At 42.0% G+C, this 27,146-nt stretch overlaps 1 protein-coding gene across 3 annotated transcripts in view; it reads right to left on the reverse strand.

Annotated features, from left to right (window-relative positions):
- The window catches only part of DPP10 (dipeptidyl peptidase like 10), a 227,879-nt gene that overhangs the window by 196,481 nt on the left and 4,252 nt on the right, over positions 1-27,146 (reverse strand). For 2 of the 3 annotated variants that reach the window (XM_026089010.1, XM_026089009.1), the window contains exon 2: positions 24,019-24,114. The exons of the other annotated variant lie outside the window; for it this stretch is intronic. In XM_026089010.1, the coding sequence (XP_025944795.1) occupies positions 24,019-24,114 (96 nt within the window). The remainder of the gene's footprint in view (positions 1-24,018; positions 24,115-27,146) is intronic. 3 annotated transcript variants of the gene reach the window in all.

Genomic DNA, 27,146 nt, shown 5'->3' on the forward strand with positions numbered 1-27,146 from the left:
ATGAAAAAGCACGCAAACTGTCAGCTCTTGCAAACCAGTAGATTCCCCGGGAGCACGAGCCAGAAGCCGGGATGAGCGGGACGCGCAGCTCCGCTCGCCATCAGAAAACCTGCGGCTGTAGGGACCGATGTTCTTGTAAGGGCTCTGCTGACCCGGAGAAAGCACATCTCTGCCTCCTCCGTATCCCTAACCAGTTTTCTCAGCTCTGCCCACACAACCTGCCAGCGCCTCCTTCCCACAAACCAGGCACAAAGCCCCCCTCCRACACGTGCAGCCCGACCCGCTCGGATTTGCGAGCTCTTCTCTTCCTAGCATCAAATTGCAAAAGCTAAGGGCTTAAAAACTCTGCTGATGCACCACAGACACACCGAAGCGTTTAGGAGGGTAGCTGAAAACCTGTGTTCAGGGTGCGAGGGCTGCCTCCYGAAGTCAAATCCAGAGCCAGGAGCCCCTTTGGGAGCCGGCTTGGAGCACCCCAGACCACCGGCTGCAGGAGCCTCTTTCAGGAGGAGGAGGAAGGACAAGACTAAGGMAATTTATCTCAACACTTTAACATCAGCCTCCGAGAAGATCCCTTTCTTCTCCTGTCTACGTCGCCCTGACGCCTCRCAGTCTGTGAGCCCTAGGAACTGAAAAACCAACAAAAAACCACACGACTGTGTTGGAGCTATCTGGCACAATCTTGTCTAGGTGAAGAGATCCTGCGCTGACACACTTGTCACCAATTTCCCTCCACAAATTTACAGGAATAGCTGCCTGAAAGGAACTGGCAACCACAGCTACTCAGCATTCATCCATCGGCAGCACGAAAAATAAACGTGAACTCCTTATGACTAGATGTCACCACTCCTCTCGCAAACAACTGATTTTCGTGGGAATGAGGCCGTCAGTCTGAGAGCCGACCTTTCCAAGTTTTACTCTGAAAATGGAACAGGTATTTAAGAGCTTTACAAAACGGGATCCGTTTTAGAACAGAAATTACATTGTAGGAAAGGACTGTGTTACCATGCACACTGTATTTCACATATATGTAATTACAGTACGATAATACTGGGAAACAGCGCTGTAATCAAACARCCCAACAAACACAAACCCTGGAAGCTTTCTCTGCTTCAGCACCATATTGTTCTTTTTTATTAAATTATATAAAAGCTTCTTACTAACCACTTTCTATTCAAGCGTGCAAGCACTTAGCTCCCCAGAATTTAGGGGAACTAGAAAAGAAAGAAGAGTCTTTCTCAGAACTGCAGTCACGGAGACTCTTCTTCTTTCAATAATTTTTACTTGAATTGTTTTCCTCTTGTTCCTCTTTCATCTCAAGAGCATTTTGTTCTGCCACTTGTCTGAAATGTGGAAACAAATAAGCCTCTCCAGATCACCTTAGATAATCACTCTCAATCCATTTAAAACCCCTCAAAGATCCCGTATTATCCATGTTTACTTGTTATTTCAGATGATCAAATGACTGGTATTAGGCTCCCTGCCCCAATCATGTGAATTTGGACCTACAAAGCAGCAGGCTGCACAGGATTTAAAGCAGACTGACACCCAGCGTGGTGGTCCAACGCCCTGCTCCTAGTCAAGCGCTCCGCCTAGGATAACCTGCGCAGCACTCGGGATCAAYGAGTAATTAATTAATTGGTCTGGGCGAAATGAAAGTACTCCATCAGGGAGCACTGAAAAACACCCGCCCCAGAACATCGCAGCGGGTGGTACTTGTGTCGTTTGTCCGGGAAACAGAAGATCCGGGTCCAAATCCCTAGAGGCAGGGCGGTTCCCTGCGACGTTTCAAGCACGTGCCCTAGCACTTCCATGCTATCACAGACGCATCGGAGGCTGCGGAAAGGCGCGGAGGACACGTTACAAAGTCCAGAACGAAAGGTTCATTGCGTATCTCCTGCCTAGCAAGGTTGCTACCCCCTGGACACACCACCACTGGACACAACTTTGACCCAAATTGAATTTGCAGTTTCCAAGGAGGGGCAAAACATTGGGCTTACACAAAGGTGATGAGGGGAAATGACTGTAGAAACTATCAATAAAACAAAAGAGGAGATGTCTGAGCGTTAATCAAAAGCTCCTGCTATTTCCTCCTGACAAATGGCTGGAGTAAAGACAGAGAAACCTTGGAAGAAATTCAGAAGTTTAAAGTTAATGACAATGAATGGAAATTATTTGCATCATCTTGGACAGAAGATGCTCAAAGATTTAGGACTGCCTGATCTTTTCTTGAATTCTGCAACATAATAATTATTTATCCAAATTATATGGTGAGAGTTATAGATCTTGACATTGCCAAAATAAAATAACGAAGCAGATGCAGTAGCAAATAGAAACATATAAAAGTTAATATAATTAAAAAGAGGAGACTGACCTTCACAAGCATACTGAATGACCTTCCCATATTTGGTAATTCAGATCTTTTAGGACTACAACCTTTAGCAAACTATATTTATGTAATCTTAATCACTGACAACRTTTCACTTCTAAAAGTCAAACTCTAACAACTAATGATGGATGAAACAAGGTGATAGTCCATCATCGCCAGTATTACAGTACTTGCTCTTTTGCAATAAAGTGATATTTAAATAAAGTAAATTTAAAAAAAAAATTAAACTCCTGAACAGAGCCTAGATTTCCTKAATCTCATTATTTTAACCCAGAGATATAATCTGTGAAAATTCTTCTAAATACTTGTTTCAGCTGTTTCTGAGGGTWTTGCATCCCTACTCGTCACTGCAATATTCAAGTCATATCAATATGAATTAGTCTGACAACAGCGAAAGCCCTAGCAGACTTTCAGAATTCCCTTGGCCTTTGTTCATTTGGCAGTTCGACTTTCAGCAGTTCCAATGGGACAGATTGCATTTASTTCGCATTTTTTAAGAATAAAGGGAAAGACTTAGATGGCAGAAGTTTTTTCCCTATTAGTGCCAGAKCACATATGCATTCCTGCGCAGGGGAGGTGGTTGCCCACAGACGAGCGTATCAGAGCTTGCCTCCCTTTCTTCTGTTTCCTACCCTTATCCTGATGCCCATTTCTCAACCATTTCTTCTCCTTTACTCTATACACGGTTAGAGCAAGGCTGTTTACTCTCCATCTCTAGTGGGATTCCTTCTCACGCAACCCAAAGCACAARCTTTGGCAATGACAAGTCTCTGTGATGCCACTGGGAAAGTTCAGGTGTATCGATAAAAAAACGTGTCTTTGCCAGATGCATCAGTGGCAGTGTCAAAGAGGCAGCGCTGTCTGCTTATCCTCCCGAGGGCAGTAAGAGGGCCGGCAGGGAAACACTGACAAAAGTGAGAAGAAGGGTATTTTGCATGAAAATAGTTCATCATTTCATTAAGTCGAAACAAACCTCTTCTCCCAAGGCGACTGGAGGAGCAGTTCAACAACTCAGGCAGCAAAATGAAAACACCCAGAGACAAATGCAAGGGTATTGAAGTCTCCGAAAGTTTTGTGGGACTAGTCTGTCACTTAAGGGAATGGACACCGAAAGGAAGGAGGTCCGGGCCATAAGGAAGGCAAAAATCCCAGTTCACCCCTGYCTTTGCCCCTGATTCCCAAGGTGGCTTTCCAGCAGTCACTACCTCCTCCTAATTTAAATGGGGACCATCCCAGAAGCTTTGCACTCTTCTCATGGAGCCGACCAAGCCCACATCCACAGGGATGTGCCCAAACGAAACCGGGCTCGGGGTTCTTCTTCGGGTGAAACCACAAACTTGCATCCAAACTTGATATCCTGAGAGTTCTGTCTAGACAACAGATTATATTAAGATATCAGTAATGCATTTCAACTCTCTCCTCTATTTCTTAGTAAAGTGCTAAAACACCTCCACGAACCCAGGCACAAAACACCGCCAGCACAGATAAGCCCAAGCGGGTGCGCACGGGAAAGACCTTTTAGGGAGTTTGTATATGTGGGGCGTCCTGAGCTAACTATAACTGCTGAGCAAAAGGAAAGAGAATGGGATAAACAGCATTTTYGGGGCAATACAGGATCTGACTATGACAGTCAAAACAGATAAGGGGATGGGATGTATTAAAAAAAATGTATGTTAAAATGCCATTTCATAGAGGCAAATTTTCAGTTCATTTTCTATATCTAGGACACAAAATATCCACAGAAAGCAGCAGAATACAGCTAGAAACATATTTTCCAGTTATAAAAACTTACGGACAAAATAATTCAGAAGAAAGATGATAGAATAATGCCTCAGGTACAGCACCAAACAGAGACAGTCATTCATACTGTTTTCCTTCCCCAAGACAAGCATTTGCTTGATTACATTAAAATGGAGACATAATACAGACAGAATAAAGATTTTCACAGAACATATAATGAACCTGTTGATCTTGCCGTCACAGGAAATCTCAAGTTAAGTAGTCATTAGACTCAGCAAAGATTTGACAGTACAAAGTTTGATTTATGGTGAAAGCATAACCTCGCATAAAACAGCAAAAGTCCTCCCAGCTTTAATAAGGCTAGCGTATAAATAATAATAGCATCAGGATCAAAGTGGAGCAGTATTTCCCAGAAACAAGGGGGCTTACCAAATCATAGCATTCTAGTAGATCAGAACGGACCACCCATCTTTATGTTCCTGGTAAATCAAAAATAAAAATTAACCTTCACAAGCCTGGAGGGTTTTTTTGTTTTTTTGTTTTTTTTTTAAACTTGATATGCACTTTGCACACACTTTTTAAAGATCTACTTTAGACAAAGGCCCCTAATTCCCCAACGACACTGTGACCCTCTTAACCTATATACATTATATGTTATTTTTATACATATATTACATATGTGTTATACATCTTATCATGTTATACATATATTTCTTTTTAATCTAAGAAAAAGCATTTTTTCTCCAACAGCTTTTGTAGTACTAATTGTTCTGGCAAGACAGAATCATCATGCTTCAAGTGTCTAGAATTAAGGTTTTGCTAAAGGTTTCAGGAGGACTAAAACCCACTACTTGCAAGTTTGACGTATCCTGACAACAGCTAGGAACACTTTTGTAGGGCTCTGATTTATGAGTGGCTTCTAGCAAATGACTTATTAGGTAATCATCCAACTTGCAGAAGAAAGAAAAAATGCTCACCCAAAAGTCCTTCAACAATCTGTCCAGGGAGAGCCGAAATACTCATTAAAAAAATCTGCAGAGCAAGTCCCCGTCAGACACCTGTTACGCCTTATGTCACGGAGGACCTGTTCTCAATAAGAGAAACCGCACTTAAACGGAAAACTCTCTAAGCAGTACTCCTTCGGGAGACCCAAGCTGGGCAACCTGTCACTTTTCTAATTTGCTATGCACAGGCTGAGGCAATTCACACGAGCAGAGTTATTTACTGGCGTTTTTCTTTGCACAGTCTAGTATTCTTCCCCCTAACCCCAACCACCTAAGTAACTATTTATCCGACTCATTAGCGCTCCTGTGCTGAAACACTTCTGACTTTCATCCAAATTTAGGCTGCAAAGCTTTTAAGACAAGGACTAYTTTTGCAGGTATCTCTACAAGATGCGGCCTATTATGGGTGCTGCGACAATAAAAGTGAGTTAATAACTGTATTTTCTTCTATTCTCCATGCKTCTTAGTGTTATACATTATGCCTAAAATCATCCCGCAGGAAAGAAAGAAAATACAGGGTCTCTTGTCTTTTTTTGGAAACCCTTAGCTGTGCAGGTGCCTATTGGTTTTGATGCACCCATGCAACTGGTGTTAATAGAGTAACTACAGAGCCCARTTCAACAGACAAAATAGTCCCCTGAAGTTTAATGAGGAGATGATCCTTGCTTGTTCTCAGATCATTAGAAAACAGAGATCACATCTCCCCACTGCGGGATGGGAAAAAGGAAGATAATCAACAAAAATTTTAGTAATTTGATTTACAGACATTTCTCCTGACCTCCAGCCATGACTGATATCCTACTGTCCTGCCACAGAAATCACACTGGACTGATGGACTGCAGAATCTCAAACCTCGGCTGTGCTAGACCACATGCAACACACATGAATTTCTGAACTAAGAACTTACTGCAGCCCTAACACTTTCACCTTAGCCATTTTTAGCCATTTTATCAACTGGTTTCCTTCTGCAAGAAAACAGTATTATCTCCCCAGCAAAATAATACTTAAAGATTCCCACTGTAAAGAGTAAGGCTAAAAAACAAATAACCTCTGGGAGAATCACCCACCGTGAAACCCATCACTAATCCCATATCTCAACAGGATGCTCACCTCCGGCGTTTCTGCACTTCTCCCCGCCACATTAAATATGATGGAGCGAGGCTGTCAGCGCAGCGGTTTTCCATAGGCAGGCATGCAGCATGCCTTACTACGCTCCGAGGAAGACAGTCGAGCTCCTCGCGAGGAGCTATACGTACAAGCTATACGGGCCAACCTCGCTCCTCTCCTTGCCCCACTTGCACTAGTGCAGATCTGATCCTGCGGCTCCGCGCAACTAACCAGGACTTCCACCCGCGGCATTTCGGATCCATACACCCAAGCACACTGGAAAAGAGACTTTCCTGTAGAGGAAGCCTCACAAGAGGCAAAGCTGTGGCAGGAGGTTTCCGCTCAGGTCTGAGCTGCCCGCGACACCCGCCTCCGGGAAGAAAGGAGCTGCCACTCGCTTGACTTTTTCACTTCATCACGCAGCTTTGTAATTAAAAAGCGCCAATCTGACCCGGCCAGGCTCACCATCGTGCTGTTGGCAGGCAAAGGGAGATCATATGCAGGGAAGATTTTGGTCTAAGGAAATTTATTGCTACAAAAAGCAAAAAAGCATGTTTCCTGAGCARCAAAAGAAAAATAAGGATGAAGGCAGTGACTGTGATTCTGCAGGTAAAACCAGAGTAACATCTATGGAGGTGCGCTGCTATGAAACCAATGCAAGTGAGACAAAGTATATATCTATCCTCCAAACTATTAACAGAGCTGGATAAGAAAAGACAGCCCAGTTCCAAAAACTCCATCCTTTGGTTTTAAATTTGCGCATGTTCCCGTGTGGCTACACGTGTGTCCGACTGCTCTGAATCTGCGGTCCCTCACCACCGAGGGGGCAAGGCGTTTGCCTCGTATTACCTCCCCCCGGGCAGGTGACGTTTTCCGCAGAGCGGTTCCCTGGGGAATTGCTTCGCAGATTCACTGAAAGATTTAAGGTGTTTCCTGGGAGCACCGCTTACCTGGGCAGACGCAGCAGGGAGCAGGGCACAGGCAGCGAGCGTTCGCTGTGCTGCAGCAGCTCTGCCTCACTGGTGCTTTAATGCGTGTAAAAACTTCTAGCTTTTCAGGAAGAAAGCCCCCTTCCTTGAATAACACATAAGGAATCCAGGCTCCCGTGGCTTTTATTGATTTCTACAGCTTTGGCACATTTCTTTATTTTTTAATGTCTGGCCTAATCTTCAGCATCATGTCGCTGATGAGGCAGCGCAGAGGGGCAGTAGGGCAACGTACGGAGGTGCAGGGCAGCCCTGAAACTCGTTTCTTATAGGTCATTTTAGAGATACTTTGATACCAAAACAGAATCGCAGGTCTAGATAGATCAAATTTTTTGCCTTTGACTTTTTGGAGAATTCCTTATTTAAGAATGCCATGCAACAGAAAAATTACTATGTATCAAGGCTAGATTAAGAGGTTGCTCTAATCCAGCAACATGTATTTAATCCTTAAAATGCTCCATTCAATAGAAATGTGTGTGAGTGCATCCTTTGTAAAAATATCATAATAATCAACACATTCCAAGAAACTGAAGTTAAAAATATCAGTTAATTGCTGTGTATACTTTATAAAATAACTTCCTACTTAAATGTTAATTTAAAGAAACTTAATTAAATAAAAATAATTTTCATGCAGAGTTTTAAGCATATGCAAAAATAAAGTGCATATAGAGTTTGGCACCTAAAAAACAAAACCTAACAACTTTTAACAAAAAGTCTTTCTCCATCAGGCAGTTGAGTATACCTCCTCTTTTGCATTCAATCCTGAAAAAGCAGCACAGAGAAAAACACGCTTTGCAATCTGTCCTGTAATTCAGAATACTCAGGCTTTATCAGACAAGGTTATGCAGGCCAGATCTTTCATCCTGCTTCATGAAAATCATCCAGCTCGAGTGCGCGCGTGATTAACTGCATGGCTTCAGACTGAACACCTTGACACCTCAGCATTATCGCAAAACCAAGTGGGAAAAGACCATTCAGCACAAGTTCCCATTTCAGTCCTAATTAATAGTCACCACACCGAGATACACACACAACTGTAAATGTTAGTCTAGACATACCACAAACATTTGTAGATTATTGTTGGTAATCAATTAAGTCCAATTAAAACAGACTAGCAGTCTAGGCATACCTTTAGGATTTAATATACATATTATGTAAGTTACATCAGGAGGTTTCAAAAAAATTAAGATTTACCCTTAATTGCTACCCAAGAGCTTTGGGTAAAGTCACTCTATTGCTTTGCTGAAAACTTTTTCAACCCTGGAATATATTTTTCTGAAGGTTTGATACTGCAAGGTACTCACCACTGTAACATGCAAGAGGCGTACAGATAAATCACCATAACAAGGTTCCTGATGGACTTCATAGGCTAATCAATACCCCTAAGGGGGAGAAGCCTCCTGAGATAATTAAAACATAAGAAAGGGAGTGAAGCATCCAAGTTCACTTCCCAGGAAAAGTCTCTGAACTTAAAAATCAGAGAAGAGAGACTGGAAGAGGTATCAAGAAATAACTTGCTCCACTCCCTCAAATTCCTTCTTCCTCTGTCACTCTCCTCCCGCAACTTCTCATGACCTGCTTGGAAACAACTGCACCTAAACAACCCCTTGCCAAAATCTCTGCCTTAAGTTCCTTGCATCAGACTGGGGACAGTGGTTCTGCTCCTCATTGACAAAGCACCTGAATATCCAYGGAGGAAAATGTGCTATCTCGATGATGCATATCTTTGGGGTCATTACTTCCGTGCTTCCAGAAATAAGAGACTCCTGCTCAAAGGAAGCAGGTGTGTTTGCATCGCAGCAAAGGGAGGTGCGGCAGCCTGCTGCTAGGTAGCGACTTACTAGTTCACATAAACTTCATTCCACAGAAGATTTTTTTTTTTAAATGAAAATACTCATTGTAACACCCAAGTGCTCTTTAAAGAGTAGAGATGATAGCTGCATAACAGACGCAACGAAGCACCAAACTGAGATTTACATCGTGCTCATTTAATTTAAAATACAGTCTCAGCGTACACGCACAGAAAAAGGCTGGCTTATCGCCAAGCTCAGGTCTGCCAGGCCGTTTTGCAGAAGAAAAGAGGCGTCACAGTTCTGAGGACCCCGTAACCACAGCACCTGTGAAGCAATCGCTGTTTCTGACAACGTGTCAAAAACTGCTTACCTTCATTAAACATCGTATCTGTACGCAAAACCAGGTATATATTTGAAAGTAAGATATCTAATATGTATAGTTAATAGATCAGCCTCAATACAAGTTAGCACACAAGCTTAGCCAATCTGTTCCCATTTTAAATAAAACCACTTTAATCCATTCTCAAGTTTTGTTAAAGTACAATAAAAGCAAGAAAATCACAAAGCTGTGTCCTAACAGTGCAATCGATATATCATAACCAAATACCGAACCAGAAATTTGTAGTTAGGGCCCGCAGCTCATCCTTCCCAACCAAACTCATGCCACCAAGACAGTCTTTTTCCATTTCACAGCTATGTTAAAATAAGACGAAATGCCATCCTTAAATTTCACAGTTTCTTGCCTTCGTCAGCTCATCACAGCTTTAATTTTATTTAAACATCCGCCTCTGTTGCGATTATATCTCTCAATTTGTTACAATACAAATTACAAAGATACGTGCCAGCTTTTACCCTTATCAGCACAGTTTTCTCACTGTGTCTTGATTAATTGCCCATTATAAGAGATAAAACAAGAAAACTTACATTTTGAGAGCGCCTTTTGTTTGCATTACGGAAGGAAATCTAAATCCCCACAGAGACTTGCTCTCCTGCCATTACGATAATTGCATGTTTCGGAAGCGAAGCCTCCCAGGGCTGCGGTGAAGGATCCGCCAGGATTTTCACCATCGACTCTCTAGGCGAGCAGCAGCCTGGCTTCAGCCTCCAGAAGGGACCGTTTCACTCTCACAAAAGTGGAGATGTGTACACAGGCACAGAAGTAAAGCTCTCGACATGCAGCAGTACATGCCCTGGGTATTAAGGAAGAGCACACAGAAAGAATCCGTATCCACAAGCGGAGTCCAAGGCGTCAGCAAAATGAAGGACGCGCGGTAGGAAAACGCAGTCCTTGCCCAACATTGGAAGAAACGAGTGGATTTTACATTGTGTATATATATATACACACACATACACACACATCGTATATATATATAAGAATACTTATACAGAAATAATAGAACTGGGTCTGTGTGGTCTACCTGCTTCCTACACGTAAAGCCGCTCTCCCGTTTTCTTCCGCTGCCTGCTGCTCTTCTGCCCTTTACACACGTATTTAAGGAGCGAAGCGCTCGACCGCGTCTCGTCTGCAGGCGCCCCGACACGGCGAGCGGCCGCCCCGCGCTCGCCCGCTCCCGCTCGGAAAACCAGGGCAAGGCGCCGGGAACRCAGCTCGCTCGCCTGCCTCCGCTTCAGCCAGATAACACCTGCTCCAAGCTGACCCTCGGACTGACAGCTTGACTGGAACAGTTATTCAGCTGTCAGCTAAAGGGAGACAGGAAAAACCCCAAAGCCCAGACGGGCAGGAGGTGGCTTCATGTCTCGGGGAGAACGAGGCGCGAGATGGCTGCAACCATCGACATGTCACAGCGTAACTCCAGCTAAGCACGACACCGGTGTTTACAAGATTTCACGACGGCGTGTCAGTCAGCGCTAAAGCACTCACAGAAGGAGAACAGGGCAGAAATTCAGAAAAAAAACGAAACAAAACAAAAAAAAACATTTAAACCCCATGGAATCTCTACCTTTAATAACATCTCACATTTCCTTTAAGGTGTTATAATTAATTGGAGTGCAGACTCTTCAAAGCGTAAATGCGTAACTCCCATTAGCACTAATGCAAGTTAGACACACTCATCAAAGGCAGAATATACTTCTATCTTTACAAAAGTAATCAGTGTGTCACAAAGCTGTATTTTTCCTAAGTTATCACTCTCATGCTATGCAAGCCGCGTACAAAGGTTTTGCATTCATTTAAATTCAAATTGTGCACTCAGAAAAGATTTTTCCTTCACGGGAAGGCCTGAATGCAGGAAATCAGTTTGCTATTATGTTAGAAAAATACATCGTAAAATGCAATAAAAATAATTACCCTTATAATTAAAGGTTGTCACTCCAAAATGCTTTTAAAATTCCCATTATTGAAATAACTTTTCACTGCTGTTCTGACGAGGATGTGATCAGACGATTTTTTTATTTAATACTCTCCTAGATAAGCAGTAAGGTTTTGTACCAAAAGCAGTTTGCTGGTGGACATCTAGGTTACCCAAACTGAACGTGCAGTTACTCGTGTATTTATTAAGATGGTGAACTGATGGCATTTGTGAAAGAAAAACTAATTCACCTTTTCTTTCTTCACTTCAGGAAGCCCTCTGACACAGCAGTAGGCAACGTCCCCTCTCCCGGGGGGGCAGAGGGGGCGCGCGGGCCGTGAGCAGCTCTCGAGGAAAGCACCAGGAGATGCTTATCCCCTTCGTCCGACACAAGTGTCTCAGTAAGGCTAACCACCCTCGAAAAGAAAAAGGAACGGGCGTTTTTCAAAAGCAAAGGATCTGGTGAGGGGCCGCCTCCTGGATCAGATCCTGTTCGGTTAAAGTGTTTGGTTAAAAYTGGTAGAAGACCACTCAGAAGATGGTAATGGGAAAAACAGCATTTAGTCCTGAACGATGTACTCTGTCTTCTACTTCCGTATACAGCATAGCAAACAGTAAAAATAGATAAAACCCAGTACCTAATGGGGGGGGGGGAGGAAGCTTTCCACTTTTAGCTCTTTTTCAATACTCCTGATCCTCTGACCTTTGCTAAATTGTTGAAAATTTAATTTAACATTATAAAATATGCCAGAAGAACACAGTAAGACTCCCATTATAGTGACATGCATAGGCTAATCAAGGTCTTCAAAAATTGAGTTTGGAGGCCTACTTGTCTTTAACTAACAAAATTTATCATAATAGGATCTCAAGAAAGAGTTGAAAAAGAGAACAGAGTATTAAAAACAGAGGAACATTTACATAACATTCCTAAAAAAGGAATTCCTAAAAATTCCTAAAAAAAGACGACACTAACTCACGAGAACAGTCAGTCCTCGCCTCTAGGAGATCAAGATGCAATGCTACATATGAAAAAGGAAAAAAAGATAAAAATTCATAACTTACATAAATTTCATTACATGTGCAGTTACACAGAAAGCAAAGAACCAGCTTCCACCTTTGAAATATCTCACAAGAAGAGCCAATTTCCATATCTCTGCACATCTGGAACCCATCAGAAATCAACGCAAATGCTGCAGGTTATAGTATTTATTCTGCAATTGATTTCCATGAATGGAATACAGCATGATATTTTGGATAATTTATAACTTGCTCTGGAGACTTGAGTAAATTATAATCTGATTTAGAGTCTTCTTCTCTAAATTACATAGAGGTAACCAGAGAACAAAGTATTAGACATTGCACTTAAAAAAACCTCACATTATCCAAAATATGAGAAAGCTGGAGCGAACCATTTAAACCTTTTCCACAAAGCTTCCATAGAAACACTGTTTCTTATAAAAGTAAAATTAAAAAAAACTCAGAAAAGTTTTCCAGTGAAAATACCTTCAGCCAACCATATTTGCCACTCTGAATCTCACGCGTGTCACTAGTACCTGAAAAGTCAGCACCATCTGACAGCTGCTCCGCGACCCTTCTAGAGGAGCTGTCTCACTCCAGACCTCAGTAACAAATATCTCTATATTTGAATCATCGTTACAGAATTAACAGAGCCGCTTCGGCAGACAAGTCTTAGCACCTAACTCCAGGGCTGAGAAGAAACAGAGAAGCAGTTGCCTTCTTGATGGCTGCTCCAGGATGGGGCCAATAACTATTACTTTTGAAGTTGTTATTACTAATTCTCATGCAATACCTCATCCTGCAATAAAGCTATTAGCTTATCTGCTTGACGTGCACTTTACTATGACTTGCAGTGAAGCTCCTCACTGACTCCTGCGTTTTCACAACTGTATTTTTACAGTTTCAAGTACTTCAATTTTTACTTTTGATTTGCAATTCAGAGACCTGCAGCAAATTTAGGTTTCCCAGTAGCTTTGGCTCCACTCAAAAAAAAAAAAAAAAAAAAAAAAAAAATCAGTATTCCAAATGCAGGAGAAAGTTTGTCAGCCATATGCTTGAAGTAGGCTGCAAGTACAGAAAATGCACTCTCCACTTCCCTTTAAAGTACTTGTAAAATAAGATGGTCTTCATCCATCAACAAGTAGGTTGTGAACTGTGGATAAAAAAACATCTCAAAACTAAAGATTTCCTTTCTCATGAGGGGTTTTACATGAAGAAAATACCACAGAAAACATCAGAAAAAAATGGATAAAGTTGAAGCTCTCTCAGCATGGATGACTAATATTTAAATTCAGGCAAAAACCTGATTGTTTTTCCCAGTTCCATGCTTTAGTAATTTTATTTTAACAAAGTGCCCAGAATTTAATTATCTCACTAGAGAGGCTATGGGTTTGTATAGCCCTATTAATGGATCAAAATCAATCTACATTTCCTGATTTGGCAAAAAGATACATGGTTGCTATAATGATTACTAGTTGGCAAATATCTCACACAAATTGCCTGGAAACTTTGTCAGATTGGATAAACAAGCAAATATCAGTTGCCTCTGGTTCATCGCAACTACATTGTACAGACAGTATGTGAGCCACGTTCTATTTCTGCAACAGTAAATTAAAAATGTAATTAAGTCAGACCGTCAAAAATGTAACCATCTAAAGTTTATGGCAGTTTTGTTCTCATTGCACTTCGCACGTGCCCAGATAAAGACGAAATCGCAGCTGCAAGGGGCAACTCTCGGCTTCGGAGCAGGCCACGCATCCGCACCTTGCCCAAACACTTTCCCAAAAATACAAAAAAAAAAAAAAAACCCTTAAAAAAAAAAAAAAAAGTCTTTTTGCATCACACAGAAAGAGATAACTAGCAAAACTATTCAAGTACCAACTGCATTTTCAGGTGAAGAACGACCTGGGTCTGGTATCTGTCCCTGTRTCTGACTGTCCCTGGTAGAGGATCAGTTCGTACACTCAAGGAAGACAACGCACTGCACAGAAAGGGAGACAGACCAAGGAAACAGATGAAGGAACAGCAAATACGATTCAGCGTCACTGAATTCTGGCATTTGAACAGAAAAAAAAAAAGAAATCAAAGAATATACAACACAATGAACTAAAAGAGAGCAAAGGAAAAAGGACTAAAGGTGCAATAAATGTGTGTGTGTGTGTGTGTGGATATAAATGCARTTTTCACGGGTCCATGCAATAAGCTCAGGATCAGTCATGGTAAGTGGGAGAAAACGCAGCAAGGGGCCACAGGAAGGGAAGGATACAGCACCTGCCTTGCGCACCGTGCACGTACRGCGCGGGGACAGGCGCAGACGAACACGCGCAGCGAAGAGGCAGTCTTGAAGACGCTTGAGTTTTTAGCTATGTTTTAACTGAAGGCATAAAGTAACTGGTAGAGATGAATAAGATCTGACACCAATATGCATTGCTTTTCCTGCTAGAGCGACTAGGAACGGCACCAGAGTCTTGGAGCAAACGGTGAAGCAGAATCTACACAGTAATTTCAGTTGCATTATTTAGCATATTGAACTAACTGAAGCTTCATATCTATATAAATCTGCATGAATACATACACCTCCGAAGTCAATGCATAAAATACAGAAAAATAAGGCGTTCTGGAGGAAATTTGTAGACCTGTTCGGCAGCACCCATTCATTCTCTGTTATCGTTCCAATACTCCCAGTCCTCCAGTCAGATTTTCCCATGTAGTAAACACATTTGTCCTAAAGCGTAGTATCCTAAGAGTAATGATATAGCACATGCACTTTATACTTGTTTACATTAAGGCCTGMATTCTTAGTCAAAAATGTAGTACCAAGAAGAGGAAAGTCTCCCTCTTTCATGGGCATTGCTATGGTAACTGGAATTGTAACCTTAAGACACAGGCTACACTCGGGGGACTTTTGCTTCAACAAAAAGGGAGAACTAAGATTTATYAAGCATCTGGTCCACTTTCCTAGGGGTTCAACATACAGAATTACTGTACTTAGCCCTTGAACATTAGGTTGCTATCTATAAAGATTGCTTGGAAAATGTAAACCATTCTGCTAACCTCTTCTGAAATACAATACATCATATGATGGATACACTGCTGCCTGTGTAAATATTTTGTAAGTAAGTATATTGATCTCTTTGTTAAATTCTTAATGCTTTGGGTTGTGGAATAAGTGTAAAATCAATGGGGGCATAAATTTTAAGAARGATTGCAATGATTAGTTGTATTTTTGGCTAAAGGTAGCAAGAGGTAGTTTGATCTTCCACAGGGTGGAAGAGCTGATATCATATTTCCTGACTTAAGTGCCAGGTTGTGGATTCTGCCCCGTCCCCATAGATTTCGCCGAGCATAGAATCAGTCTATGTCTCAGTGAATACAAACAGAAATAAGTTGTAACAAGAAATAAAGACTCTTCAGGAAAATAAATTTCAAGTACTCTGTGGAGGAACTATAACATGTCTAGTGGAAAACTGGTTGGAAAACAAATCCCCAGGGAAAACTTTTGCAGTCAATAATGGTAACAATCAAGAGAAGAGGAGAGGTACAAGACAGTGCAGAGGTCACCTCTAACACAATGTTGTAYTTGTGTAGAAAGAGTATCAGTGAAGGAAGGGAGGTTTCTGAAGGTGTGTGCTAAGGAGTCATTTACAAAATGCAATGGTGACACAAGTTAATGGACCTGAATACAGAGCACTGTTTAATGCTTGTTAACTATCATTAACGCTGGCACCAGTATCGATGTAGCAGTGGGGCCTAACACCGTTGATCTGAGCAGAAATTACCCAAGATCTACTTTTAAGCAAGCAAGTCATGAGGCCCCTTAGAGACATCAATAACTTGGGAGCAGAAAGAAGAACTGTGCACGCAGCAGATGGCAATGGCGTGGCTGGGAAGGAAGCTCAGTAAAAATAGCCACTAAGTAATACTATCCAAAGGCTAGACCGCATACCGTCTAGGGTAAAAAACAACYGGGAAAGACTGTATTTCACCAGTTGTAACACAATATAGAATTACAATGAGGAACACGCAAGCAATTTGTGAGCAATAGGCTCTACAACGGCTGGTCCTCAGGCAGAAAACTAGTGGATGAAGGGAACCATAATCCTCGGTCTCTCACCCCGCAGGGGAACCTTCTTCTGCCAGTTTTGCAAGCGTCCCATGGCCGCAGGGACCACAGCGCCTGAACCAGTAAGCTTCACTCCCACGGATGAGTCTCTAAGTGTGAAGCATAAAAGGGTCTCTGCATCACGAAAGAAAATATTGGTTTTATGATAAAGGTTACCGATGAAAAAGGCTATTTGTTTTATGATAAATCACTACAGAAATAAGGCAAAATCCCCAATTCCAGGAGGAGAAAAAAAAAAAAGTAAAGGATTTTTCTCCATTCCCTTTTTAAGGTGGGAGATAAATTGACACAGCTGCAAACCAAATAATCTCATGCCTTCTTACTCACAATCCTACTTAGAACATAAAACCACTCCTTTCAGTTTCTATTTCCTGTTCACATTAACATTTTTGTAGCTTTATACACCTCATGTTATTTATCTTCTGCTTTGTACGCTTTCTGCATCTAGAGTATTTAAGGATAAATTCTTTTTATAACTAGAGACATGCAGAAAAAACTAAATCAAGGAACTACTGCACCTAAACTTCAGTCTAACACAAAAATGTTAAAAAGATCAGCATTCTCCCTAAACCCAGATGGCCGTTGCCGGCGATGCCACAACCCCTGCCCCAAGAGACCCAGAGCTGTGGTACCTCCATGTCCCCCCCGATTGACCAGTTACCCATCTACAACCAACCTGCAGAGAAGTTTTCAGCCTGAGTGCAAATAAGGGCCCAAACTACTATATTTAATTCCCTAATGAGATAATTGAATCATTCTGCTACCTTGTGCTGGTTTTAACTATTTTAGCAAGTTATGTTAATAAATTAGTGCAACGGTACCAAAAAAAACCTTCACCCTCCTATTTAGCAGTTGCTGACAGAGGCTCCAGTCACTCTGCAGACACTCCGCCTGGCTTTTCAGATTTTCTGGGGATTTTCCAAAACTTTAAGAGCTGGCAAAAACTCTTAGTGTAATTCGCGACTGCTGGAGTTTTACGAAAGACGGGTTTTAGTTAAAAGCCTCCAAAGACTGGACACCTATCCCGGATCTTTTACGTGCTCCTCTGCGCGCAGCTTTTCCCCACCCAGGGAACCAAAGGTCCAGGCACCTCCGTGACCTTCAGCRATGAACTTCACGCTGACCCGCAGGGGCCAGAGCCATCGCTCGGCCGGGCTCCCAGCGCCAGGCTCTGCACACGCGTTCAGAGAAACAGCGAAAGCGGTACCGAGAGCTGGCAGCCGCCGCTGTGGGTATCGCTCTTCGCTTCTGCCTAGGCCCTTGCCAGAACATTAATGCATCATATCGCAGCCTGACTATCCGAATGCCCAACTCGGCTCCGACGGTACTGAGAAGGCACTTGTGCACGATGGCCACGTTCCAGCCCGGCCGCTTCTGACTCATTTCATTTAGGAAAGAAAAGGACTTCACTCTTAATAATATCCACCATAAACTACACGAGTAATACCTACATATATAGATATATAATTCAAACAGAGAGATCTGTCTGTTTAATCGATCCCAGCTCAGCAGCAAGTTTCTGGAGCAGAATCTGTGTTGCTCAGCAATCGACCCACTTCTTGCCCTTGACCCGTATCCATCGGCAGAGGACGGTGCACACGCAGCTCCGGCACGCTCCGCAGCTGCCTCATGCGCACAGGAAAAAGCATGCTTTAAAAAGTGCCAAACGGCTTAAACGAGTTTCCTGCACAGAAGCGGCATGTTGCGCTGTGCAATCACTGTGCACCACGCTTCCCAAACCACTTTCGTTTTTAACAGCTGCAATTTTAAAAGCAAATTCAACAATCCTCTTGCAAGGCTCACTTTTTATTTAACTTTTCAGGGTTGACCAGAGCCAACAGAGACCCAAGCACAGCATCGGCTCAAGCAAAGGCCGCATGCTGGACTCCCTGGGAGATAAGGACGGGTGCATATGCAGAGCTAGAGCAGGGTGTTAGGGCCAAGCCACAAATGAAGGTAGGGGAAGCCACTGCCCCACTCCCTCCAGCAGGAGACCAAACGGGTGGTGAGAACCAGTAATATTTTTTCAACCAGGCAATACCTGGCCATGCTGACTTCAATACACAGTCTACAAAACGTTGCAGCGAAGTGCCTGTTCCTCTATAAAGCGCGAGTGTTTAATCTTTAAATAGAGAAGAGACTGTGCTGTTCAACACGGTAAGTGTGCAAATAAAACGTGCAGGGGGGAAGGAGGAGACGCCAGAAAGCGGTCCTTTCCTTTCACCGTTTCCAGAGTAAGCGTCACCCTCTTCTTCCCGTGACTAGAAGATCCTCACGTCGGAGCTAGCAAAGATCACCAAGAAGATGAATAACAGCATGCCTCTGCTGGGGCTAATACGGGCAACTCAGAAACATCAGAAAAACAAAGTCAAGGCAAGAAAACACATGAACGAGGGGGAACAAAACCAAACACCTATTGCCTTGACACTGCTCGCAAGGCAGAGGGAAAGTATTTCTGACTTGGGATGGAATGGCCTCACTATCATTAAAGAAACATTAAAAATCCAAAGAGGAAGGTGCTGGAGAGTCTTTGCCTTGAAAACACGCGTGGAAAAACCTCCTGACTGCGCTGACTATGCACCCGTGCGATCCGAGGGGACACGAACAAGGAGTCAGTGCTTTCTATCCCGCACCCTTACACCACCCAAAGATGGCAAAGATTACCTGAACAGCAAAATTGCAAGCAACCCCCACATTGGCAGAAAGAGGAAAAGCAAAGATTCAGAATTTTATTGCCATTAATAGCCAAGGTCCCTAATGGCAATAGGAGATGTAAGGACACCAGCAAAGATCTAGAGATTAGACTGCAAACCCTCTGGACCATTGCTCACAGACTAGCATACATATTTTTAAGTAACTTCTTAACAAAAATGAAAAAAAATACACTGAAAACACTCTTAAGGATGGTTCCAGGATCCTGCTGCTGACTGCTGATGGTGGCAGATAAGCAACAAGGCATACATCAGTATGAATCTTTATGAACAACTAATATAGTGATTATAGAGTAGTTGACACTGATACAGTTAATTTAAAACTATGCAGTAATATATCACATATCCACTCCTTCCATTAAATGTGCTATACCAGCACCCAGGAAACATACTCCCCAAGCAACCTGCGGTCATGACCAAAGACGCAATGCCAGACCTGAAGCAGAGAACGGTCCCTATTTCAAAATAGGGAAAATCCAAGACAAAAAGCAATTTGATGGATATATAAACCTTTTAACTTTTTTTTTTTTKGGGGGGGGGGCAATGGAAAGCATAGGGGAAGTTTAACTACAGTGCTTTCTTAAGTTTAATTATTTAAACTACACCACGGTGTTGTTTTTAGACCTAACTAAACCGAGCTGGTTTTATTATCTAATGTGAAGCCCTTTTCAGTAGCAATGTGCTGTCAGATTAAAGCACTTTTATTATTCACTGGCAGCATTTTAAATTTTCAGTTCTTCTTAAAAAAGAAGATCAATAATGCTAAGGGAAGATGTACTCTCATTTAACATCTTCAAAACTATGCCAAGCCACTGGAATGCTTTCATGCACTCTTTCAGATAACACTGACCGAGCTGCTGGTTGCATATGCTTTCCACAGCGCCTTTTCAAGTATAGTTGAAGTGATCGGATTTATAATTGGGAAAAAAAAAAAAAAGTCAACCATTGAGTTGTTATTTTCAGGAAAATACTAACCATTATCTACAGAGCAGGAAAGAACCAGGAGGAGGTACAAATATGCAGGCATTTCTGGTGCTAAAAGTTTCACGGATAGTAAGAATGAGGTAAATAAGATGATAGTGGAAGGCATTTTCTTTCTCTGTCCTTTGTAATTTCTTACCAGAAGGACAGAAATCCATAAAAGAGATCTGCATATGTACATCTTAAAATTACAATGTTAACACATTTCCTCACTTTCAGAACTACAGTTCAGACTTTTTTTTTTTTTGGTAACAGCTGATTATCGCATGGGAAACAAGGTAAAGAACAGCATCCCCCATGCAGCTTTAAATGTTTGCACAACTATTAACTTTGGTGGCAAGCAAAAAATTGTGGGCTCAGTTTCAAGCAGAAAAGGAAACAGAATGTAAATACTTGGGTTTTTTTTAAACCTTTTCTTAGATAAAACTAGAATCTATGAAAGCACTCTGAGTATCTACATGGGGAGGATTTCTGTAGTGGAGAGCTCCGATTTCCAAACAAGGAAGAAATAACATTGTGGCTGGAAGATAATGCTAGACAAATTTTCCATACATCAGTATGGAAAGTATTTTTAAATGGGGGCAATTAAACATTAGATCTTACCTAAGAACACTGTGATTCATCTAGTACTTGAAATCCTTGAATCAAGATTGGACATTTTTCTGCAAAATATTCCCTAGCCACCGCAGAAACTGCTTACAGCAGGAATCACTTTTTCAATCTCTATTCCTATTCTTTCCTAGGAGGTCAAGATGATAAAACTTTCAGATGGATACAAATTATTCTGTCCCAAGAGGAATAAAATGCAGCAGTAAGTAGTTACTCATTTTCCACAAAAATCTTCCTGTGCAGAGTCCAGGAGGAACTTACCCTGCCAATATCCAAAGAAAGTGTCAAATGCTCCCCTGCAGCTCCACAATGATGAATGCTGAGTATTAAGTTATATATTTCACTCTCCACGAATATAAAGCCACCACGGCAATGTTACCATACCAGGAAACAAAATATAATCTTACCCTAAGTCTTAAAAATAAAAATAGAAGCAGAAAGCAGAGATGCTCCTTGGTAAGACTCCTCTTTTTGTTTATAAGATACTGATTTAATTGACTACATTGGTTACACTGGGGATTTTCAAAGAAAATACAGAAAAAACACTATGAATAATTCTGTGTTCATCAGAAATGCTAAACCATCAGTGCAACCTGGAAGTAGTCCCAAATTTTTCCTTAATTGCCCTCCCCAACATATTCTAATGAGGAAAAAAAATCTCTTCTTTCCTTCTTGCATATCACTTAGCGACTTAATCGCTTCTTTGGCAAATAAACGCAGGAAACACCTGCTTACTGATATTCATATTGGCCGAGAAGAACAGCACTGCAGAAAACTGGATATTAGTACAATTATAGTGGTAATAAAACACAGGGGCTATCTTTATCACATAATATTCCTAATATTATTTCCAATAGATAGAAAAGTTAACAATTGTATGATGTGACAGCTTTAAACAAGATTGCCCACGAACTCTCTTTTTCAAACGATACTAGTAAAATTATCTTCCATCATATAAGCTTAAGATGGATTTTGAGAGCCACAAAAAAACATCAAAAGCAGGTGTTTATCAGCAAATTCCATGTTTCTTTTAAATACATCTGCAAAATGATTAGAAGAAGCTTTACCTTATCACAGACTGTAGAACAGAGTTCAAAAATACAACAAACTGCATGGTTTAYGCTTTACACAGTATTTAACAGAACTTGAAGTCAATCCACAACCCCTTAGGAAGCCAGGTCATCCTCGTTTTTGAGATTATAAATATTTCTACGCACATTCTATTAATGCCCACCAGGGCTCCTACATGAGTAATCTAACATGACTTTTGCGTAGCAAGGATATTACACACAACTTGCACATGGATCTTCTTCCAGCACGTACCTGCCTGCCTCTAGTGAACACTTTTATTGACAATATTGGGTCCCTAGTAACGTCACCGGACAACTAGGATCAGTATTTTTCAGGCGGGGTGAAAGCAAAGGCAGTTGCTACACTGCACATTTAGCAGCTAGCAACGAATTCATCAAAAACTACTTTAGATTTTAATTAGCCGAATAGTCTTAACTGGAAAAATATTTTCTGCTAAATGCAGAAAACACTTATTCTTGGCAGTCGCACAGTTCTGGTTTTACCCAGGAACTTGGAGTTTTCCAAGGGGAACCCGGTCCAGCGAAGAAGCGGAGCGCRCCTCGGGGAGGGCCTGGCGAGGACGGCAGGCAGCGGCAGGAACCGAGCCGAGCCCTCCGCCCTCGCCGCTACCCAGCCGCGCAAAGGACAAGTTAACACCTCCGCTGCTCTTACGTTCATTACTAGGGCTCTTCACTCTTCTTTTACAACCACCAAAACCAAATCATTTGGCTTCAGGCTTCACAGAACATTGTGCGTCAAGTAAAAGACAAATTTTCACATTCTTTCCCTTTTGACCCCCTCCTCCAAAGCAAACACCAAGAATTATATTTTTATCTGACCCAGATCTGTTTTATTCAACTGCCAAACTAGAAGATTAATTATTTACTGTGGATTTACTTCCAGGTTCAAAGAGCTCTGGAAACAGGAGTAGGCAGAGCTACCCGGGTGCATTTGGTTCTCTGGTCTTCAGGACCCCGGTTTCCTTTGTTTCGTGAGCTCGCCGCCACCGCGCAAGAGCTGGGCAGTTCAGGAATCCTTGCATCGTTCTGAACACCGACGCTCGRGAAGAGCGACAGTACTGTATTTATTCTAGCCGACCCATAAATGAAGATGCAACAAACTAGGGCCTACCAACAAACAAAATAAAAAAAAAATTCTTGGAAAAAAAGAGACTGATGATATGTTTCGCCCTTTTTATTCTCATTTGAAATGCACATACCCTGGTCACGCCCGTTTCATTCTGCAGAGCGTATCGCAAAGCAACAATTTTAATTAAAACATATAGCTTCCTACAAACGAAAGCCATTTCTAATGATCGCTGAATGCCAAAGTTGATTAATACAACTGAATCATTATTTCCCTTGCAAAGTTACGCTGAATTTACATACACAGCCACCAGATTGCCAGACTCCTGCCTGCCACCAAACACTCCTCAGCAATACACTGCTCTGTACAAAGCCTGTTGCCATTCCTCTGATCACGGCACTTGGCATAACACACAAAAACAGGCATCCAGCTGTAATGACACCAAGCAGATGGTCACTATTGTGCTATTTGTACGTTTCTTGCTACAAAAAAGAATGTGAACAGCCCATTCCATCAAGAGAAAAGGAGTTGAAAAAAAATTGTTTCTACATTAAAAGTGAGCATTATTCATTGGGAATTTGCATATCACTTACAAATCTTTTAATAAAAGAGAGCTTTAAATACAATTCGTAGGCTTCAGAAAATGACTAAGAGCTGTACAAGTATACTGAAATAGTGCGAAATATTTAAGCATCCATTCCAGATGTGAGGCATCAGAACCAGCCTGCAAATCCTGAAATTCAGATATTAACAGAACTGATCTTTCTGAACTGATCTTTTTGCAAATCTATAAACACAGTCCAGTTCTTAAAAACAATTTTTCATCACTGCCTCCAACTCAGTCAGTAGCATAAACAGAAAATTTTAGTGGGTTTCTACCAGACAGAGCTTTAAAATTAGAAAACCACTTAAAAAATTAATGAAAGAGACATGATTCAGAGCTACAGAGAAAACCAGGACACTGGCCAATTTCAAAAGTCTGAAGTTTTAACCAGTTCCTTCCCATTGCCTGGATAGTGACACTCAAAATTCGACAGGCGACACTCAAAACCATTACCTACTTTCAAACTATATGAGATATTAGACACTTACCATTAATCCACTTGGCTTCCGGATTATGAACTACGAACTCTTTCCTGAAGAGATCCTCCAAGGACAATCTGGTTTCTGATGAATTTGCCAGCTCATCTAAAATAAAACAGGATCATTTTAGATGGTTATTAAAACAACATATTCAGCGCAGTTTGCAAAACGTCGGGATTACAGAACCAGATTACGCAGTTGAAAGGTCTTGCCAAAATCAGTACTAATACCCTGCTCTTATTTTTTTTTTCCCCACTAGAAGAAAAACTCTCACTTTTCTTCAATAAAGCTTTAAAGAACAGAGCGCTGGTGCCCCGCAGACCGGGCAGCCGAAGCGTTGGCCGCTTCCCATGGTGGCAGCGGAGCGGCACCGGCTCCCCGCTCCGAGAGCTCTTGTCCCCAAGCCGAGCCAGACTGCAAACCAACACAACTGTTTCCTGACAGCCACAGCACTAAGGCCACATTGATCGCCTCCGACGGAGGGACACCAGGTAAAATACTCATTTAAGTAATCATTTTACAACAAATATCACCTGTTCTACACATTAGAAAATCAAGTTTAAAAAAAAAATCTCTATATGCCATATGCACATTGTATGGTCTATGTTTGCAGTGATAAGCACAGCATAACATTTGGCGTAATAATTTGGATTATTGTGCTGCTAAACATTAGCCAATATGGATCTTCAAATTCCACTCCTCTTTTGCTGCAGGTTAAATAAATAACAGATAGCGGAGATTTCAGCAGGTGAACTGCCAYGCCAATGCGCGAAATGAGAGGCACTGTTAAAGCAAAAGCCACAGTTTGCTGTCAAAATACAAACTTTCCAGTGCACCTAACCTAACTGCTTTAGGTTATTTAGTGGAACAGCAGTCGCTAAAAGCTGTGTTATCCATCACTCGTGCACTGGTAAAAGCAGGTGTCTGTTCACGTCCCACGCAAGGAACTAGACAGACCCCCAGTCAGCTCTTTCCACCATGTTATCATCCCTAGCCAGGATTCTGGGAGGTTACAGCAGTATTTTGCTGTTCTGGGCTTCCTCCCCTCGCACCTCGCAGGCAGTCACTCAGAAGCACCTTCTCCGAGCCGAGCTTCTGCTTAGAGGCAGATTTTGTCTTTCCCGACAGCTGATATTAAATAGCTCCGCTGACGACAGACACACAGAAAAGAGCACCTTGAACCCCTGCAGCCAAGGAGCGCTCTTATCGCTTACCCAACACGCTACCAGCACGTTTTTAACGGAACTAAAAAACAAAAAAAATTGTGCTTTGTAGAGGTCGTATCCTGCAACGTGTTTCAGACAAAAACGTGACCCCTTCGCAGCGAATAAAGTCGATCACAGCGTAGCTATTGGTCTTTATTCAGGCAGGTTGCAAAATCAGAGGCTGAAAGTCTCTGGAAGCATACTGGAACCAACACCAATATGCTTTTTTTGGTCCTCCTAAGCGTCAGCACTGCCTGCTCCAGGCACTTTCAGTATTAGGAAGGTGCACGCCAAGCCCCCGCTCGCGCTCCTCTGCGCCTCGCGCCCGCCACCTTCCTACGGCCGCGCAGGCGGCGGGCTTCAAATCGGTCTCAAAAACAAACGTCCTGATCCTTAAATAAGCTTTTTGCCATCTTCCTGCCTTCCGGGGATCAAAATAGCCGGTTCGGGCTTTGGTTTTTTCACTCTCCRAGTCCAGCACGGGCCACAATATCCCCCTTGCGGTCGTAGCGGGGCTTTAGAGAAGAGGAACATCATCTCTCTTGATTTACACCTAATCCCTCCGGCTACACCTCACGGGACCTCGTTCGCTCTCGCTCCTGCCGGACGCGGAGCTTCCACCTTCAAGGGAAGCGCGTGCTGCCCCAGAGGCTCTGCTCGGCTCCACAGACACGTTTCCTCTCCTCAGGGCACTCCTCTACTTGACAGCCCTCCGCCCGCCCGTTCTCCACGGCCTCGCTCCACGCCGCGTCCTGCCGCCGCGTTGGCACAGCCCGCCGTGGTCCTGAGGCTGCTTGCGGCCCCCGAAGGACCCCCTGCTCACCTCCCACCAGGCTCTGCTTCCCATCGCTACGGCCCTTCGCRTCCTGCCCCTTTGCCAACTGTCAATCCAGCTCACACAAGCTGTTATGTTGCAAAAAATCATCTTACTGAAGGCTTTTTTTTAATTAACTACTTCAGTAAAAACCCCTAGAACTGTGTATGGGAAGGCCATCAGACACCTGCTTTGCTCTCCTGTCTCACAAGTCACACACCTGCCAGGTAATCTTAATACAAGCTGTCTTTTAAAATAACTTTTTAACTTGCAGTTAACATCTCTAAGCTGAAAAAAGAGCATCTCCAAGCAACTTTACTACATGTTTGAAGAGTAATTTTTTCTAATGCTAAGCCATTACTAAAACAGAGCCTTGTTTGTAGTCTTTGACACCAGCTTTCCACTCTGTCAATACAGCATATTGCRTAGTTTTTGAGCAAAATATTCATTTGACAGCCAATCAAGTACAAAAAAGTACTAACATAGTACTTTTAGTTTGCATATAGCAAGACAAATTACATATCATGTTAGCTCTCAAAACACCATAACGGGTGAATCTTTCTTTCAGCATAAGAGCAAATTGGTATGTACTTGACAAAGTACTCTATTTTTAAAAACTGCCTTTTTCCACTTTATGTTTATTACAAAACAGTCTCTCTCTCTCTCTGTTTCATTTCCATTTAAAATTTTATTGCATTATTCCTTGAAGGAATCATACTTCAAATATCCTCACACTGTTTCATGGGTTTCTATATTTCAGTCTGAAGTTATATAAATTATGTATAGAAAAGGAATACAGATTACAAGAGAGAAACGAAATCAAATGTTAAAAACTAATGGCTATATTTCTTGACTGTACTTTAAATGAAGAGCTTAACAGTTCAACAACTGACGTACATTTATTCAAAATGACAAACCAGTTTGTATTTAGTAAACTAGAAGACTGCAAAAGTAGAAATTAATAGTTTCATTACTTTTCATGAGTTTATAGGGTRTTATTTTTGCATAAGTAATTACATGTATTCCAAACACCTCAAAATTTACCTTCCAACTTTGCAATTAAAACTAATAATTAGGTAGCACAGTGTATGATTAACTCGAACACCTTACTTGATTTT

This window comes from Apteryx rowi, unplaced genomic scaffold (genome assembly GCF_003343035.1).
Source record: "Apteryx rowi isolate R43461 unplaced genomic scaffold, aptRow1 scaffold_8, whole genome shotgun sequence".
Lineage (NCBI taxonomy): Eukaryota > Metazoa > Chordata > Aves > Apterygiformes > Apterygidae > Apteryx > Apteryx rowi.